This window comes from Chrysochloris asiatica, unplaced genomic scaffold (genome assembly GCF_000296735.1).
Source record: "Chrysochloris asiatica unplaced genomic scaffold, ChrAsi1.0 scaffold00188, whole genome shotgun sequence".
In the NCBI taxonomy this organism is placed as follows: Eukaryota; Metazoa; Chordata; class Mammalia; order Afrosoricida; family Chrysochloridae; genus Chrysochloris; species Chrysochloris asiatica.
The window spans coordinates 3,090,670-3,110,442 of NW_006408706.1; the positions used below are offsets into that span (position 1 = coordinate 3,090,670).

Below are 19,773 nucleotides of genomic sequence, written 5' to 3' on the forward strand. Positions count from 1 at the left end.
AGGACAAGTTCATCAAATTGTAGCAATTTACTCTTGATGAACTTTATTGAGTTTATTTATCTTCCTCTATTTGAGTTATGATCATCAAGCCATCAAAGCTAAGCCAAATGGGTAGTATCTGCAAATTTGGGCATTCTTGTATGTCTCCCCTCACTTCATAACAGCTGGATGCTTCACTCTCATCTCTAGCCCTCTGTAGCTTATGAGTCCTTGTCCATGGGCTTAGGAGTCCTCAGGTCTCACCACACTTTGGACAAACGAGCCCTTCTTCATCTCCACATCAATGGGAGTCTATGGAATGTGGTCGATATTGACTTTTTCCGTAAACTTTTGAAGCATCCTCATGATCAACCTCAGTAGCTGCTCTTTTTTTTTTTTTTTTCCTTGTTTGTCATTGTTTTAAATATATCTATCACATGACTTTTGCAAATTCAACTTTTTTATAGGTGTATTTACAGCATTTATAATCAGCTGTGCAATCTTTCCCTTATTAATGTAACTTTTCTATCACTGTTAACATTTTCTATAACTGTAAACACTAATAAACTTTGGTCTTTATGCTTTTCCTTTTTCTTGTATTAGTATATAAGTGAAGTCATACAATATTTCCATTTTATAATTAGCTAATTTTGTCCAGCAAAGTGTCTTCAAGATCCATTTGTATTGTAACATGTATTAAGACTTCATTTCTCCTGCTGGCTGAGTAGTAGTCCATTTTTATGTTTGTACCATAGTTTGTTTTTCATTCATCTGTTGATATACATTTAGATTGTCCTTTCAGTTATTGTAAATAGTGCTGGTCATTGGTATACAAGTCCCTTTTTGAGTCTCTGATTTCAAGTCTTTTGAGCATATACCTTGGAGTGGAATTGGTCAAATGGTCGTTTGGTTTTTAATGCTTTTGGGGAACCACCACATTGTTTTCCACAACAGCTGTACATTTTTGCCTTCCCACCAGCAATTAATAAGGATTCCAATATCTCACGCCCTCATCAGAATTTGTTATTTTCTGTTTTTGTTTGTTGGTTTGTTATATTAGCCACCTTTGTGGAAATAAAGTGGTATCTTGTTGTGATTTTGATTTACATCTCTCTGATGGATAATCTTTTCATGCATTTAACTTTCATATTTGGTGAAATGTCTATTTAAGTCCTTTGCCTATTTTGTGACTGGATTATTTTTCTTTTTGTTGTTTGTTAACTTGTTGAAAACTTATGTATATTTTACTTAGTAGATTATTATCAGATATAGGGTGTTTGAAGATATTCTCCCAGTTGGTAGCTTGTATTTTCCTTTTTTATCAAAGTCTTTTGATGAAGAAAAGTTTCATGTATTTTATTTTGACATTTGGTTTGTATTTTTGTTATTTCATTAGATAATCTATTGTTGAAAGCTACCTGACCATATTGCCTCTGCTTGTTCTTCTAAGAATATATGGTTTTAGTTTGCATATTTAGGTCCTTAATCCATTTTGAATTTGTTTTTGTTTATGATGTAAAGCATTGACCCTATTTCATTTTTCTGCATTCAGCAATCCAATTTTCCCAGTACCATTTGTTGAAAAGACTCTTCTTTCCCCACTGAATGAACTTAGCACCCTTGTTAAAAATTGGTTGACCACAAATGTGTGGGTTTACTTCTGGACTCTCAATTCTTTGTGTCTATTTATGACTATGGCTTCACAACAGAAACAAAAAATTGAGAGTCCAGACGTGAACCCACACATCTGTGGTCAACTGATTTTTGACAAGGGTGCTAAATCCATTCAGTGGGGAAAGAAGAGTCTTTTCAACAAATAGTGATCTGGTGTGGTGCTGTAGGATAAGCACTGGGGTGTGATGTTGGTTTGAATTCCCAGAAACTCCTCGGAAACCCTATATAGGGTTAATATGAGTCAGGATCAACTCAACAGCACTTAAAACAACAACATTGTTATACCATTGTTTTGATTAGTATAGCTGTATTATAATTGTGTGCTGTTAAATTGGTTCCATCTAAGAATGACCCTGTAGAGGTTTCCAAAAGCTGCTGGTGGGTTTGAACTGCCGACTTTGCAGTTAACAATCCAGTGCTTACCCTACAGTGCATAGCGGTTCAGTATGTTAAAATCAGGAAGTTTGAGTCTTCTTTCTTTATTCTAATCTTTCCACATTGTTTTAGCTATTCAGGGCCTCTTGCTATTCCATATAGAGTTGAGGACTGGTTTTTCTATCTCTGTTAAGATGCCTATTGGAATTTTTATTGGAATTATACTGAGTCTGTAGATTGCTTTGGGTAAAATTGATGCCTTAGCAATATTGCATCTCCTAATTCACGAAAGACCCCCAGCGAGATGGATTGGCAAAGTGGCAGCATCAATGGGCTCAAGCGTGGCAAAATTGTGAGGGTTGGCCCAGGACCGGGCAGTGTTCTGTTCTGTTGTGCATAGGGTTGCTATGAGTCAGTACTGACTCAATGGCACCTAACAACAACAATCCATGAACATGGAATATCTTCCCTTTAATTTAAGTATTTTCAATATGTTCTAACAATGTTTTATTGTACACATCCTTCATATTCCAGGTTAAATTTATTCCTAGGTATTTTATTCTCTTAGATGCTATGTCATGTGCTTTTAAAAAAAGTTCATCATCTTTAGACTTCAGGAATTAATGGAGGTAGGGGAGACTGAGGCAAACCCAGGGGTTTTGAATCCTGGAGTCAGGCCCTGTCACTGCAAACATCCATGGAAACAAGGGAGTGAGCAATCAGCAGATTTGTTCTTGAACTCAGGGATGGCGAAGTGAGAATGCTTGAGTCATCAGAGTGGGGAGCAGCAGGAAAAGCCATATCTGAATGGGGCCTGAGGGCCCAGAGGTGGGAAGGGAAGCAGGGCCCAACTCCTCAATGCTGAGGAAAAGGCACTTGGATCAGTCTCCCTTGTCCTTGCACCTCATCCCTGGAAGAGATGAGGATCCTCAGCCCCTGGCCCCTTTCAAGGGTCCCATAGTTGTTCCTGGTAGTTTGCTGAACTCACAGGTGCTGATCATGATGGCACAGGAGGGGGCAGCCTTGATGATCTTTAAGAGGAAGCCTGCAAACATGATGGCACAGGAGGGGGCAGCCTTGATGATCTTTAGGAGGAAGCCTGCAAACACTCAGCCAGCATCCTCCTCAGCAGCAGCCAGGTGGCGTCGACCCATAGGTGTCTCACTCTCATAGCCCCCATTGCTTCTAGTACAACCTGGCTCTGTCTTTACCATGTTGAAAGACTGAGTCAGGATGGCAGCCACCATCCTGAGATGCTGCCAGCCACAAAGCTGATGCCCACAAAATCCAGTCTTTTGGTCGGGGCCCACTAGCCAACTCTTCACCAGCTTGTAGTTGAACTAATAGAGGGCTGTGGACCCCCAGCCCAGCCACAGGGAACTCCAGCTGTCCTGAGCCACCAAGGCCTGCACAGAGATGCCCAGCTCATGATAAGACACACACTGAGTCTGCAGCTTTGTCCATATCAGTTCCAGGGAGCTGACCACAGTCACAGGGCCCAGGTTGGTCAGAGTGCCTGCCACTATGGGTGCATAGAGGTCAGAGATCAAGGCTTGTCCACACAGGAAAGACTTGAGTTGGTCATAGGTGGTGAAGTAGGTGGCAATGACTGGGACAGTTATCACCAGAGTGACCAGGAGTTCACTCCTTAGGGTCCTGGTGCCCTTGTGCTGCACAATCTTCACAAAGGCATCCATGGTGCCAATGAAGCCTATGGGATCCTAAAACCAGGTGGAATAGTGAACACTGTTTAGGCACAGGTAAAGGGGCTCCAGGACCCCATTACAGTACAGGAGGCACGTTGCTGTGGGCTGGAGAGAGGAATGCACTGGGGCAGGAGAAGGGGCATTAGGATAATAGGGAGGGTCCTGGACCCAGTAGAGAGGTGGTGGCTCCCATCTTCAGAAAGCCTGGGGTCCCTGGGTGGGTAGATGCTCTTGTGCATGACAAAGATGGCAGACACACATTTGGTGTAGGAGACACACCACAGTCTAGAGGGAGGTGTCATCTCATGGATCACCAAGGGGTGCTGGGGCTGTAAGCACACCTTCACCGGGTCCATAGAGGTCATGAAGAAGGACATGACCACAGCTCCAGCCCCTGAAGCTACCATTTGCTGGAGAGGGATATTGCCCCCAGGGTCCTGAACATCCATCCGGTAGATTGGATTCTGGCTCTGGAGGCGGGGCAGGCACATCACAACACTGTGGCTGGTACAGAATCCGTGCACTCACCCCACCTGCCCTATGCTTTTTGAGCTTCCGTTTCTACACTTCTACACTTACAATAATAATATACACTTTGTTAGCATGACAGAGTCATATGCCAAAAAAAAGACTATGAAAGCATTGCTTAAATTGTCAAATTTTATATAGATAGCATAGTTCTTACATGTAAGAGCACTGCACTTTCCTTGCTCTGTAATGTTTCAAATCTATTAAGTATTGTGCCAAAGCTTATTTGGGGTATGAATAATAAGTGGTGTTAAATTCCAATAAGAGCTGTTGTCATTGTTGTTGTTAAGTACCATGGAGTCGGTTCTGACTCATAGCAACCCTGCACAGGGTTTCTGAAGCTGTAGATCCTTACGGGAGCAGAAAGCCTCATCTTTTTCTCTTAGAACAGCTGGTAGTTTTGAACTGCTGACCTTGAGGTTAGCAGCCCGATACATAACCACTATGCTACCAGAGCTCCTTTCCAATAGAGCTACAAGGTGGTTAATATTTATGTACAAATATAAATGTAATAGAAACTATTAGCATAGTTGTAAAGACTATTTAAATGAGGTGGGAAAGATTTGTGATAAGAATAAAGGGAAATCTTATAGAGACCTTCAGGCAAAAGGAAGCTGCAGAGTATATTTCAGTTATAATTTAATTTCTGGGCTGTGACTAAGCAAAAGAGCAAGAAAATTGTTTATGACACTTGTTGTTGTTGTTAAGTGCCATTGAGTCAGTTATGGCACATAGCGACCCTATATAGGGTTTCTAAGGAGCACTCGTGAGTTTGAACTGACTACCTTCTGGTTCAAACTGACCTTGTGGTCAAGTGCTTTATCCCACAGCACCAAACCAGTACTCCATAAGTGACACTTAACATCTAGGGAAAAGAAACCAGATTGGGCAAGCGTGTCTCTAACCTTGAAGTTGGAGAATAGTGTGTCCTGAGATTGCATCACAACATGTCACTAGTGACTTTGGTTCTGGGATCACTGGAACTTGAGAAGAAGATAGAAGAAGATACTGAAATGGTATCTTCTTCCTACTGAGCTATTTTCCTATTTTGGGAATGAGAATAAAGAAAAATTAATGAAAAAAAAAAACTAAACTAAACTAAAAAGGAAAAGATGGTGGGAAAGGTAGGACATCAGAAAAGAACTGTGGAAATTTAATATCTATAGGGTAACAGAAAATTGCACTAAATTAAAAAAAACAAAACAGAAAATATTTCTTATTTAGAAATTACGATCCTGAAACATTGCATTGCAGTTCAGCAGGTCCTCTATTAAGTAATATCGTTTCCAGAGGAATAAGTCTGTCGCTTTATTTATAATTATAATCACTATACTAATACAGAAGATTTGTGTGTTACCTTTCTTTAATTCTGCCAAGTTTTGATTCTTGTTTTAAAGCCTTTTTATCTGTATGTCTTTTCATGTAAAACTGCTCAGAGCTTTGGATTATCAAAGAAAATTTGCAGTGAAAGTGTAATCACTTTGTTGAAGTCATAAACTGTATAATATATTTTAAGGTAACTTTTATCTTTAAAATACATCATTTCCTGCCAATGGGGCGGCTATTAGCTGTAACCATCCTGTGTTTTACAGCATAATTTTTCTTTATATTTTGTTTCTTGGCTAAATTTTACTTCTTGTTCAAATTTTCAATCTTCACATATTCTTTCTTGATGAAATTTGAAAAACCAATTTTGACTGAGGTTCCTGGGCGGCACAGATGATTTGTACCCACAGGAGAAAGAGTGGGCTTTCTATTTCCGTGAAGATTTACAGCCTCAGAAACACTATACAGGGTCTCTATGAGTCAGAACCAACTCTAAAGCCTAACAACAGTAATAATCAAAGGTTGGCAGTATGAATTCACCCAGTGGCACTGCACTCTACTTCTGTAAGATTCTCCTGATACTTACAAGATTGCCACGAGTTAGAATTGACTCAGTGACAACAGGCATTTTAAAAAATGTTGATGCCATGGACTGTGAAGAAGAGGAGCTTCAGCTTTCTTCTAGTCCCATTGCTTTATCACTTGACAGATGCATATGCCCCAGCAGAATAATTTGACTTTTCCATTTCAGTGTTACAACCCCAGGAACAGAAGTATCAGAGAGTCAAAAGGCTACAGTGGTATCTAGATCTCCCAGCAAGATACCTGAGGAAATTAGTACCCCTCCTGAGGAGGAGAGGTCATACCTCCAGACCCCAGCATCCAATGAGCAGGGAGATTCTCCCATCGTACAAGAACCCGAAGAGTCCCTGGAGCAGAGAGAGGAGAGTTCTCCACGAAGAACTAGCCTTGTGATCGTAGAGTCTGCTGATGAGCAGCCACAAACCTTTAAAAGACCCAATGAAGATACAACTTTTCAAAAGGTAAGAATCCACTTCTCGTTCCCTTGCCCACATGTACCAAAGCTACATATCTCCTTCCTGTATCACTTCAAATTAAAAAGTTGTATCAAAATAATTTTTAACCAAGACCATACGAAACTATCCATCCTTTTGAAATCTGAGAACTAGTCAATCTAGAAGAATTGATCTACAACCAAGAAAATTGAATACTATGGTGAAACAATGTATTTGAAATTGCTTTTAAAAATTAGTAAATTTGTGTGGGAAGAATAGTGATAAAGGGTAGCAGAGTCTCAAGTAAAGTGCTGGTGGATTGCTGTGTGTGTTGTCAAATAATGGAACCACAAATTGGGGCTATCAAGTGGGCTTATCTCCCAAAACAACTGTTTCTTTCATTGTTGTTGTTAAGTGCCATCAAGTCAGTTCCAACTCATAGTGACCCTGAATAGTTTCCGAGGAGTGGCTAATGAATTTGAACCACTGAATTTTCAGTTCAAATTGACCTTGCGGTCCAGTGCTGTATTCTGCAGCATCACACCCAGGTAATTGTTGTTGTTGTTGTTAAGTGCTGTCAAATTGGTTCTGACTCATAGCGACCCGGCATAAGGTTTCTAAGGAGCAACTTAGGGAATTTCAATTGCCAGCCCTACGACGGTTCAAACTGACATTGTGGGTTCAGTGCATTATCCTGCTTTTGTTATTGTTAAGTGCCGTCAAGTCAGATCCAAACCCATAGAGACTCTATCACAGGGTTCCCGAGGAGTGACTGGTGAGCTTGAGCCGCCAACCTTGCAGTTCAAGTGACTTTGCAGTCTGGTGCATTAGCCCACAACGTCACACCAGGACCATTATCCTGCTAGAGGATGGGTAATTGCCAAATTAGATTTATTTTAAAAATGACTTATAAGATCATTGTATCTAAAAATATTGTTGTTTTAAATGACAAAAGACCTGGAAGTTTGGTTAAAAAGAGATGGCAACCATCTTGAAATATTCATGTAAACTATTATTTCTTGGAATGTGACCTTGGAGATAATTGGGAAATTGATCTCTCTTTAGTCTTCCTGAGTCACAATGAATACCAGGGAAGAGGGGAAACACCAATACAAGAATCTTCATTATAATAACTCCCCAGATGACTCTTAAACACAATAAAGTGTGATAGTCTATTTTAATCAAACTTAATTTTATATAAGTTAAATCAAATAGTAATTTTCTTTTTTAAAATAATACAATTTAAAAATATTTTATATCTTAACAGGATTTCAGAACACTACTGTAAGTCTTAGAAATTTTAAAAATTAGTTAAAATAAGAGAATTGAAGTTCTTTAGGAAGAAAAAGTAATATATTTGGTATAAGCATTATGTTTTTAAATTCACTGTAAGAATGACACTTGCTCCTAAGATTTATGTAAAAAATCATAATGAAAATTAGGAAAGATCCAGGCAAATGAGATCTGATGTCTTGATTTTGATAGTTTCTTAAAAAATGAATTCATCTCATGAGTGAATTTTTATTCTAAGATTGACTTTACACAGAAATATTCATCTCACAACTTGTTAACTTACATGAACACTAATGCAAATGTTTCATGTCTACGATCTTGCTTCTTGTTGTTAAGTGCCATTGAGTCTGTTCTGACTCATAGCAACCCTGTATAGGGTTTCCAAGGAGTTGCTGGTAAGCTTAAATCACTGACCTTCAGGTTCAAACTGATTTTGCAGTCCAGAACATTAACCCACAGTGATACTCCAGGACTCCACAGTCTAGCCTTAACAGTTACTAAATCTAATTGAAGAATCAATCCATAGATGAAGAACAATAGAGACTTGAAATAATTATATATATAATTCATGTATGTAATCTGTTTTATACAGGTAAATAAATTTTGGAGCTTGGCATGGCACTATAGGATAACTGAACTGCTAACCCCAAGGTTCAAGCCCACCAGCCGCTCCTTGGAAACCCTATGCAGAGTTTCTATGAGTTGGCACTATGGTGCTTAACAACAGCAAAAAATAAATTTTAATAACTCATTCTGCATTTTAAATAGCTTATATAGGTCTGTTCTTATTCTGTGTGAACATTTACCTTTCTGTCTTTAGCTGACTAATTAGACTGTTTTTATTTATGATGATCCTAACTTGACCATTTTATTTCAATTAGTTTTTTAGGCAGCAGATCCCTGAGTATTTAAAGTATAATTTGGTTTAAACAGCAAATAGGTTTTCATTTAGCAGAGAAGGATATAAAAATAAAATTTTGGTATGTTAAAGTATGTTGAACAAATTTAGTTATTTGTTTTAAATAAACTTCCTTTGGGAAAGAGTAAAAGACATTCAAAGTACAGCTACCAAGACATGTGTTGTAATCTTTAATTGTGTTCTTCGCCTCATCAGATTCCAGTCGTTTGCCTCCACATCTCAACTTCTATGTAAAATCAGTCTAATAATATTCATACACAGCTTTTCTTGGACTCTAGAGTGTTGAATAATTGGCTAGATAAGAGTTACAGGAAATTTTGACTCGCCCTATAGAACGTTTTGTTACAAACATAAAGTATTTCCTCACCCTTGAGTAAATAATTCCAAGCCTAAACAGGAATGCCTAACCAGAGTGTGTTATGTTGTTTACCTTCAGTTATTTGTTCAGAGTATAAGTGTAAGAAACAACATGGGCAGGCTGTCTGTATCTGATAGATTTTGACAGATGTATGTAGCATCAATGAGCTGAAGTGTGGCAACAATAGTAAGGTTGCCCAGGATCGGGCAGTGTTTCGTTCTGCTGTGCATAAGGTTGCTATGGATCAGTACCGACTTGATGGCACCTAACAACAACAACATGCTTAGAGAGCTCTCAGAGCGATGACTTGATTCCAGAACTTTATTTTCCATTAATTAAACATTAATTAATTAATTAAACTATAATATATTCTCCTTGAAGTCTGAGACAACCACTCCTGACTTTCCACCAAAACCTCCACAAATAAGTTTGAGAACACAGTCTGAACTAAAGCAAAAACCAGTAGTTATGTGGCTTAGCGTGTTAAACAAAACAGTGCTTCTGTACTTCCACCAGGAGCTAACAGAGGAGTTAGGTGAGCTAGAGGCCAGCTCAGATGAGGAGGCGATGGTAACTACCAGGGTTGTACGTCGACGAGTGATTATTCAGGTACCAGGTGTTAAATTGCTGCACGTTCAGGACAGTTCTGTCCCTCGTAACCCTTAGAGAGTGACCAGCCTGGAGCAGTGAGGGCTTGGCATGTTCCTTGGTTAGTGCATGGATTCAAAATTAGATTCCATAACTCTTCTAAGTATTGTTTTAAAAGAAATGCAGTGGGAATAGTGAGTGAGCAAGATTTGGCTTCTTTAGCTCCACCACCTCATGTCTTTCTTGTCTGGTTTTGTTTAATTTAAATTTTACCTAACCTTTTGGCAGATTCTCCTAAGCATGTTATCCTTCACCTTCCCCGCCACCCCACATACTCTTTCTTTTAAACAAATAACTAAGCAGGGTTGTTGCCTCTCAGCAAATGCTTCTCAACGGCACCTTTAATTTCCTAATATCCCTCATGTACGTACTGGGAAATTAATTCCTCAGAATTGGTACCAAACACTGAGTGATCCATTTCTCTGAATTATTTAGGGAGATGATATGCCTGACATACCACCAGAATCGGTCACAGAAGAAGAATACATTGATGAGCACGGACACACCGTGGTGAGAAAGGTACTGTCTGATGTGTGTTCATTAGGTTAATTTCAAACTTCCTGTTAAAAATATATGGGTACTGTGGTGTTGCAAAACAAGATCCATGAATAAAATATATTTCAGGTTACTAGAAAAGTCATTAGGCGGTATGTATCCTCTGACGGCACTGAGAAAGAAGAGATTACAATGCAGGGAAGGCCACAGGAACCTGTCACCATCGAGGAAGGGGATGGCTATTCCAAAGTTATAAAGCGTGTGGTACTAAAGAGTGACACCGAGCAGTCTGAGGTGAGACCATCTCTGGAGAGGAGTTAAATACAGGTCAAAAAAAAAAAAAAAAGGACCAGATTGTGTGTTCACATTTGCCTCACTTCTGCTTATTCCACTGTTAGTTCCATCTTTCCCCTCCCCTTTTTTTTCCGTGGCTCATTGTAATTCAAATCAGAGTGCTTTGTAGCCATATTACTCATTGTCTTTGTCTTTCCATTTTTAATTTATATCATAGTTTCCACATCAGAAATCCAGCAGTCAAATTTTAAAAGAAAAAAAAAAAATCTTATTTGCTAGGCAAGAATTGTATTATTTAGAAACCAGGAACAAATGTATCACAGGTACTTTTGCTTCTTCAACACACTGACCTGTAGATCATGTTGGATATAGAGTAATAGTCAAAACTTCTGCATTTAGTGTCACTAAAAGCAGGATCCAGATGCTCCCTGATTTACTGTTTCATTTCTTCCTGTTTTACATCCCTCTTTCAGGAATACATACATGCTTACTCATTTTGACACAATTTGTGCTATTCTCACAGTTTTACCTTTTGCTCACATCCTTAAAGTCTTAATATTCTAGATGTGAGATTCTCTAGTCTGCTGCTTTGATTTCTGATAACTTAAAGAGTTCCTCTTTTGAAGATTAATTGTGTCTTCATAATGCCCAAACAAACCATTTAACAGTGGGAAAAGACACTCGATCCACAGCTTTGTTCTTTATATCATACTTAGTAGTCAGTTTCTTGCTCATAAAAATTACTGATAAATTTCACTCAAGTGACTAAGTAGTTGATTTGGTACTATTTAGATACAGTCATCATATGGACATACCAAATAATTATATTTTTTGTTTGTTTGTTTTTTCTATCGCTGCCTATTTCTTCCCGCATACTGCTTTCTGGAAGGCCAGTACATAATATTGTGGTTCATGTGGTTTCTTTTTTAAACATAGAAAAATTGATTGCTGTTATATTTTGGCAATCAGAAATTGTATGTTGTGTGTGCTTCATTCATTAGGTAACTTTGTCTGAGCCCAGCATTTTGTCCAGTACCTCACAATTTCAGGCTGAACCAGTGGAAGGCCGTAGAGTCAGCAAAGTTGTTAAGACAACTATGGTACACGGAGAGAGAATGGAGAAACATCTTGGGGATTCTAGATTAGCCAGTGATCTTCCTTCAGCCAAAGATGACTTTGAAGAGGTATAGAGCATCATCATTTTGTCTGTGTGTTGATTGTATGTGTGCATTGTCTTTGAAAATTGTTTATCATTATGTCATCTCATACATGAATTCATGGAGAGTAATTAAAGAGAGTAGAATTCCTGTTTTAATACGTTGTACGATGAAGCAGTGTTTCTTCAACGTACAATGCTAATGTATGTCACTTCAAGAAATTATAAAAATCTAGATGACCAGGACTTGTTCCTAATGATTCAGTATCAGGATATCTAAGTTCAGACATGATTGTGTATCTTATTTTAAAGTCCCAGACATGACTCCCAATTAATTGTTGTTGTTAAGTGCCATCTAGTCGTTTTCAACTCAGTGTGACCCTTTATAGGGTTTCTGTGGAACAGCTGGTGGATTTAAATATCAAACCTGGTTAGCAGTCCAATGCTTATCCTACAGCACCACACCAGGACTCCCTCAATTAATAAGGGAGGAAATAACAGATATTTCAAAGTATCTTTGCTAGCTAGCATTCTCAAATCTTGCATCTGTAGAATGAAGTGGAGTGAGACAAGTCAGGAAACTTAAAATATGGATGCTGGCCAGCAGCTTTTGTAAATTAATATCACACATCTTTCTTATAAATGGGAGAAATATAAGCGACTTGTTAAATGATACTTAATACTTGGATGTGCTACTAAAAGTTGTTTGTATTTATATGTTTTATATTAAAGATTAAGCAAAACAATAGATTTTCTTAATGTCTATATTTTATGATGGGGCTTTGTCTTTCTCCCCCTTCTTCAGGCTTTGAGTTATACAGGTAGCCACATGAAAGTCCACTTACCCAGTTTAGTAGAAAATGAAATCCTGAAAGAGGATGGATCAATAATTAAAAGGTTTGGGTTAGCATGGGGTGATGCTTTGCTAACTAACACTATTTAAAAATTTTAGAATAATAAAAAACAAAAAAAGAGAGAGAGAGTTGTTGTTGTTATTTAGTGCCATTGAGTCAGTTCCAACTCATGACAATCCTGTTTAGGGTTTCTGAGGAGCAGCTGGTGAATTTGAACCACCGACCTTGTAGTTCAAACCAACCTTGCAGTCTAGTGCTTATCCTCCAGCATGACACCCTAAAATATCTCAGGGACTGCTGACTCTCCTTGTAAACAGCTTGTGGTTAAGTGATATATCCAGTAACACATCATACTTGGAATAGCTCCTTGATGCTTTCAAAATAATATTAAAGCACAGTCCCAGTGATACACATATGTGTACAACCTAACTCCTGGGTTTTAATATGACATCCATTTAATTGTAGCCAACCAACTTGGGTATGCCATTGTATTGGTAGCTTTAGAGGGCATAGGAAAAGAAACCTAATCAATTGTTCACAAATTAGTCATGTGACCAGTTACAGTAAGCTAAATATTGGTGGTGGTATATATGTGCGTGGAGTTAGTTCCGACTCACAGCGACCCTGCATATGGTTTCCGAGGCTTTAAATCTTTACGGGAGCAGAAAGCCTCATCTTTCTCCTGTGGAACACCTGGTAGTTTTGAACTGCTGACCTTGCGGTTTGCAGCCCGATTCATAACTACTACGCTACCAGAGCTCCTTAGTACATGTTTTTTTGCTTAAACAAATCTTTTCATGATTCTGAAGCATGTGAGTGGCAAATAACATGAGCATGGCTTTGATACCCGTGATCTTGAATATAGCTGTTATTGTTGTTGTTAAGTGCTGTTGAGTCGACTCCAACTCATAGCACCATTGTACAGCGTTTCTGAGGAGCAGCTGGTAGTTTTGAACCGCTGATCATATAGTCCACAGTCCAGTGCTTATCCTATAGCATCACATCAGGAGTCCTGAATGTAGGTGAAACCAAGGTCCTGACTATGTTAAGAAAGTTGTGTGAAAACAACAAACAACACAATTTAATACATACTGAAGGGAATTGGCTGAGAGGCTGTCTGGTCTACCCATGCCCCATCACTGATTTATTGTATAATTTGGCCTGCTCCTATTTCTTTTTGGTCCTTTAGCGGCCCTGAAAGTATAAAGATTAATAATGAAAAGGCACAATGAAAATCCAAGTTACTTTTGTGTTTTTCACTCCATTGAAAAGAAGAAAATGATGATCACTTACAGTATTCTACTATTCTATTTTAAACCTCTAGAACATAATTCTGTCCTGCATATTGATTCTAATTCCAGCAAAATTAAGGGTTCTGTAACAGTTGCAACCGCCAATCAAATGTGAAAACCCGCAGCAACTTGGAATTTAAAACAGTGTATTTGTTTTAACTTTAACAATGCTACCTGAATTAAGGCTAAAGTACTTTTTATACTCAGAGCTATTATATCTTATATCCAGTTATACACTGAAACCCAGATAAATCTTGCATGCCCTTGCATCACAGATCTTCACACTGTAATAGATTTATTGTTGTTGTTAAGTGTCGTCAAGTCAGTTCCGACCCCTAGTGACCCTGTATAGGGTTTCCAAGAAGTGGCTGGTGAGCTTGAACTGCCGACCTTGTGGTTCAAAATGACTTTGCGTCCCAGCACACTAACTTACAGCATCACGTTATTCTGAAGTTCTCATTTATAGCAGGGGAAATGGTAGCCAGGGATATAGACAGCTTGGTATAGTTGCCACAGCTAATTAGTAGTGGGACAGTTAGTAGTGGGACTTTATTTGTGGTGTAAGAGTACCATATACATTGTTAAAGACATTTTTTTCATACACACTGCTCCCCTGATAAGCAGGTAAGCAAAGTCATTCCTTTGCTTGAGTTTTATGAATGTACATATTCATAAACACACTCATGTGCCTATGCATGCACAAAATATCAGGAAATATCATTTGATAAAGCCTTAGCTTTGACACCAACCATATCATCTCTTCTGCTAGCTCTCAGAAAAATAGTTAGGTATATGTCTTTCAGGAAAAAAATAATAATAATATATGCTGAATGGTTACAAAGACATAATCTTATTTCTGACTTTGGAACCAAATTGGACCTTTATAGCAGGAGGAACAAATTTAAGTTTCCAGACAGAAAACAATTCATCCAGTATCAAAGGGAGGAAAGAGGAAGAGAGTACATAGAATAAGGAAAAAGAAAACAATATCCAAATGAAAGTTGAAAATATTTTGGTTCAAATAAGGCTTTATTTTTTCCTTTCAAATTAGGATGAATGAAATGCACTGGGATGTATTAGAAAATAGAATAATGACAGGGCAGTCCAAGGGCAGAAGTTCCAGCTTCTGGACACTTTGTTGTTATTGTCAAGTTGATTATGGTGACCCTACTCAGGTGTACAAGGACCTCTGGTAGTATAGTGGTTATGAGTCGGGCTATTAACCTCAATGTCAGCAGTTCGAAACTTCCAGCCGTTCCATATGAGAAAGATGAGGCTTTCTGCTCCCTAAAGATTTACAGCCCCAGAAACCCTATACAAGGTCATTATGAGTCAAAACCAACTCCACTGCACATAAACACCACCACCACCATTCATATGTACAGAGCAAAATTTCTCCATAGGGTTTTCAAGGCTGTGTGTGTCCTTTTTGAAGCAGATTACCAACCTCATCTTCCAAGGTGTCTCTGAGTTGGTTTGAGCTGCCAGCCCTCTGCTAGTAACAGAGTGCTTAACCATTTGCACCACCTCTAGACACTAAACTGACTGTCATCAAGTCGATTCCCACTCACAGCAACATAAGGTTTCCAAAGTGGCAAATCTTAATGGGAGCAGAAAGCCTCATCTTTCTCCTGTGGAATTTCCAACCTTGTGGTTAATTGTTGTCTTTAAGTGCCATTGAGTTGGTTCCAACTCATATGGGCCCTGTTTAGGGTTTCCAAGGAGCGGCTGGTGGGTTTGAGCCGTCGACCTTGTGATTAGCAATCCAGTGCTACTCCTACAGTGCCACCAAAGCTCCTTAGGAATCGCTAAAGAGAATTCTGGGAAAATTACAAAAACTGACCATTTCTAACCATGGTTATGAATGAAGATGCATGGCATAGTGGTTATGGATTCAGGCCCTGGAATCTTTGACTCTTGGTCCCACTGCATACGAGCTGTTATTTTTGACATGAGGCATTGCTTAAATTCTCTAAGCTTTAGTTTCCTTATTTGGGACCCGTTAATAGTCTCTTGCACAGTACTGTCTCATAAAGCGCATTCCCAAGAGGGAAGAAATGCCATTATACACATTTTCCAGCAGGTATACAGGAAAATAATGTTATGAATAATAGAAATATAATTGTGAGCATAGACCTCTTTTCTCAAGTAGCCATCAGTCTGATGAGGGAACCAAGTAAGCAACCTATTAAAGGACACATGATTCATTAGCGGGGCCCTGGTAGTAAGTGAAAATATTTGTCTCTCAGTTGTATTTTCCTCTCCCCACCCCTCCCGACCACCACTAAATGAAACCTCAGTGGTTCTGACAACCTTCATCTTTCTTTGAAGTCCCCTTCCTGAATGTTGATAAGATAATATTCCAATTTCTACAGAGATATGATCCATGAAAAAGTTCTTTGAATATAATGTTTTAGAATCAGATCAAGCTGCTTGCTACTCTAAGGGTCAAGCTGGCAGCTAAGGTGTCTTAAGTAAATTAGGTTAAAAACAAATTTTCTTTGCCTGAAAAACAGTTTTTATAGAATCACTATTGCAGGATGAACCCAAGCATTTTGAAATGAGTGCAATTTAATAGAACCATGAATCATTGCAAGGTTACTTTTGAAGATAACTGTATTACGTCGTGGTTTTTATTTATTTGAAATATTAAACATATTTTAAAAAATGCCTCTTGCTTCCAAACAAACTTTTAAAAATTTTCATGAATGATTTCAGATAGGGGAACCATGTTTAAAAAACAAAAAAATCATGAAAAGATGGCTCTATTTGCTATATTAATGGATTAGTGGAGAAATATCAAGAAGCTGGGCAGTAAATACCTTTCACAGGCTGAGCAGTACTTTAATATGTGGTTACCCCAATACCTGTTGTCATTCTTCTAGGTTCTAACTCATAATGACCCCCTGTGACAGACTAGAGCCACCGCATACAGAGTTTTAGGCTGTAGTTGTTATAAGATTAGATAGCCAGGTCTTTCTCATGCTGAGTTGCCGCATGAGTTCAAACCACCAACGTGTTTGGTTAGTAGCCTCGCTCTTAACCTTTACTACACCAGGACTCCTTTTACCCCCACACTTAACAGCTGCCTTTTAGTAGTGGAGAAAGATGATAATTATCTCTTGTCTACTTTCCCCCAGGACAACGTTGAGTAAAGCCAGTACCCAGAAGAGGGCTGTAGTGAAGGACCAGCATGGGAAACACATTCACTTGGAGCACCTGGAGGATGTACCAGAAGCACTAGACCAGGATGACCTCCAGCACGACCTCCAGCAACTCCTTCGGCATTTCTGCAAGGAGGACTCAAAGCAAGAGGCCAAATAAGGGGTTGCCCAATCCTCACACCAGAAACCACACACTCACTCAATATGCAACTTCCTGTTTCGATTTCAGCAGAGTGACCATAACTGATTTCATTAATGGACACCCTGACATTTCCACATTTAGCAAATACACTGCATTTTCCTTTAGTTTGCCCCATCCTTTTTACCTGTCCGCTAAGTTGTGACCAAAGATAGCATCCTTTCTTCTGGATGTTGTATCCACTGATTTGTTGTGTTTGTGCTAACCTGGGAACTGGCCACCTCCATTGTTCTTTGCTTCTGCACAAGCTCCATGAAAATCCACTGATCAGAAGAACTTGACTTGCAGACCTCTTCAAATGATGGCATGTAGGAATCCCTCGGAGGGATATCCGTATATAATGTATATAGTTGAAATGTTCAGATGAACAACATATTAAAATTAAAACCACTGCCTATCATAACTATACTGGGCATCATGAAATAAAAGGCCTCTAGAAATTGCTGAACAATGGTTAATTAAGATATTGCTAACACAATCGAAAGCTAATTCAGTTCTACTGCAAAAGATGCACTTCAGACCTAGCAAGTCCTTAGAATGTCCAAAGTAGCCACTGCTCCTAGTTAAAGATGGGTTAATAACCTTGAAGTACTGTCCTTACAAAGAAGTCATTGCTGGTGCTAGCCAGACAGGATTTATGACTCTCCAACAGCCACTCGGAGGAAAGGTGGGGAAGGGAGAGGGCAGAAGGCAAATGGAATGAAACAATGAGGTATTCAGTTGCTAGCAGCTACATCTTGTGGCACTCTAGCATCTTCAGGTCTTTGAGATTTGAACAAGTTGGCAGGGTATTTTAAAAAACTATAACTACTGTAGTTTTCCAATTTTCATTGCTGCTTTAGCAAACCACGCTGTCTTACTGATGGTACTTTCTTCTGTCCACTGCACTGTAGATAATTCATTGGAAACAAGATTTACCTACTACACAAAAGCTTAAAATCCTTCACCATGTTTGAGTGGTTTCTTCTTCTTCTTTTCCCCTTTTCTTTCCAGGTTTATATCTTCTCTGATACCTGCATGTGGCATTTAAAAATCAAAACCACAATCAAAATCCTTCTTCTAATCGCATTAATGAGTTACATTCTTTCTGCACAAATCAGGCTGTTTTGACTTTTCAGCTCAGCCTGTTTTTCAGCTTGCAGACAAGATTGAGAAATCTTTAAAAAAAAAATTGATTTTGATTAAAAATGTTGGTTTATTTATTTGAAATCCAAACTCCTTTGGGAACACTTAAGTGCATTTGTGCACTTTTTTGCTTGCTTGTTTCAAAGAAAGGAATAGAACAATCTGAGTGATTCCCATGTCCCATCCTTGATTCCTCTAGTGGTTGAAGCTGTGTAGCATTTTAACATATATATATATTTACAAATATATTCATATAAACAGTATACATTTTGAATCAGTTATTTGTTAAAGAAAAGTATATTCAATGAAGATGACATTAAAAAAAAAAAAAATTCTATCCTCCAGGGATTGAAAATTTTCCAATTCTATCTGGTCCTTTCCTGTTGTGCAAAAATGACTCAGTGCTCCAAATGTCAAAACCAAATGTGACAAACAATGGCGCTTCATCATTTAAAATAACATTGCCAAGAAAGAAATTTTTCTGGGAAGGAGGTTTCCCACAAGTCGAACTCCTAAGCCTCTAACGCTAGCTCTTTTTGGCAGTCAGATAGGAAAGAAAGCATTTGTTGGCAGCCAAAATGAGAGAGGCCCATGGTGAAACTTTTTGAGAAACACCATGGCCTTCTTGTTAAAACCTTCACTGGAGCTCAAGAAAAGCATTTCTGTTGTGTTATTTGCAGTGCAGATGATGTCTATGTAACAGCATAATGGTTATTCACCTTTTTTTTTTTTTTTGAAATTGATTTTTGCTGTGTTATCAGAAAACTTGAAAACTGTGAGAAGAAGTGAATTTTCAGTTGATGAATCAGCATCTTGTTCCCATGGTGATAACACTAATTGAATATATCTATGAGGGCATGTATTAGTTAATGGAAAAAAAATACAACACTAACAATACATAGCTGCAATGTGTACAATGGCTGATTTAATTAAATAAAATGTACAAGTGTTAACTGTGGCAACAGTGATTTGTTCTTTTTTATCACTGATCTGTGATTTCAAGAAAATTAGAGAAGAGTAAAGGGACCGCAAAGATTGAAAGCTAACAGGAAAACATAAATTGATTTATTTTATTTTATCTATTTTTTAGCTGTGTGAGCTCTGATAGCGTAGTGGTTACGAACCTTAAGTGCAAACCTTAAGGCCAGGAGTTCGAAACTACCAGCCACTCCGCCGGAGAAAGATGAGGTGTTCTGCTCCCAGTAAGATTTACAGCCTCGGAAAGCCTATACAGGGTCACTATGGGCCAGTAGCGACTCCACAGCACTTAACAACAATTAGAGGTTGTATGCTTGGCACTGAGATTGAACGACAAACTATCCTGCCCTCAAGAAATTTACATTGCTATTGTTATGTAAAAGCAGGAAACCAA

The 19,773-nt window shown here is 38.5% G+C and overlaps 1 protein-coding gene and 1 pseudogene across 1 annotated transcript in view; one reads left to right on the forward strand and one right to left on the reverse strand.

The window, feature by feature from the left end:
- The window catches only part of ANK2 (ankyrin 2, neuronal), a 514,556-nt gene extending 497,319 nt beyond the window's left edge, over positions 1-17,237 (forward strand). The window contains exons 43-48 of the mRNA XM_006872258.1: positions 6,340-6,631; positions 10,258-10,341; positions 10,447-10,611; positions 11,613-11,795; positions 12,573-12,664; positions 17,054-17,237. Coding sequence (XP_006872320.1) covers positions 6,340-6,631; positions 10,258-10,341; positions 10,447-10,611; positions 11,613-11,795; positions 12,573-12,664; positions 17,054-17,237 — 1,000 coding nt within the window. The remainder of the gene's footprint in view (positions 1-6,339; positions 6,632-10,257; positions 10,342-10,446; positions 10,612-11,612; positions 11,796-12,572; positions 12,665-17,053) is intronic.
- Positions 718-4,183, reverse strand: LOC102827958 (annotated as a pseudogene).
- Positions 17,238-19,773: the final 2,536 nt, after the last annotated feature.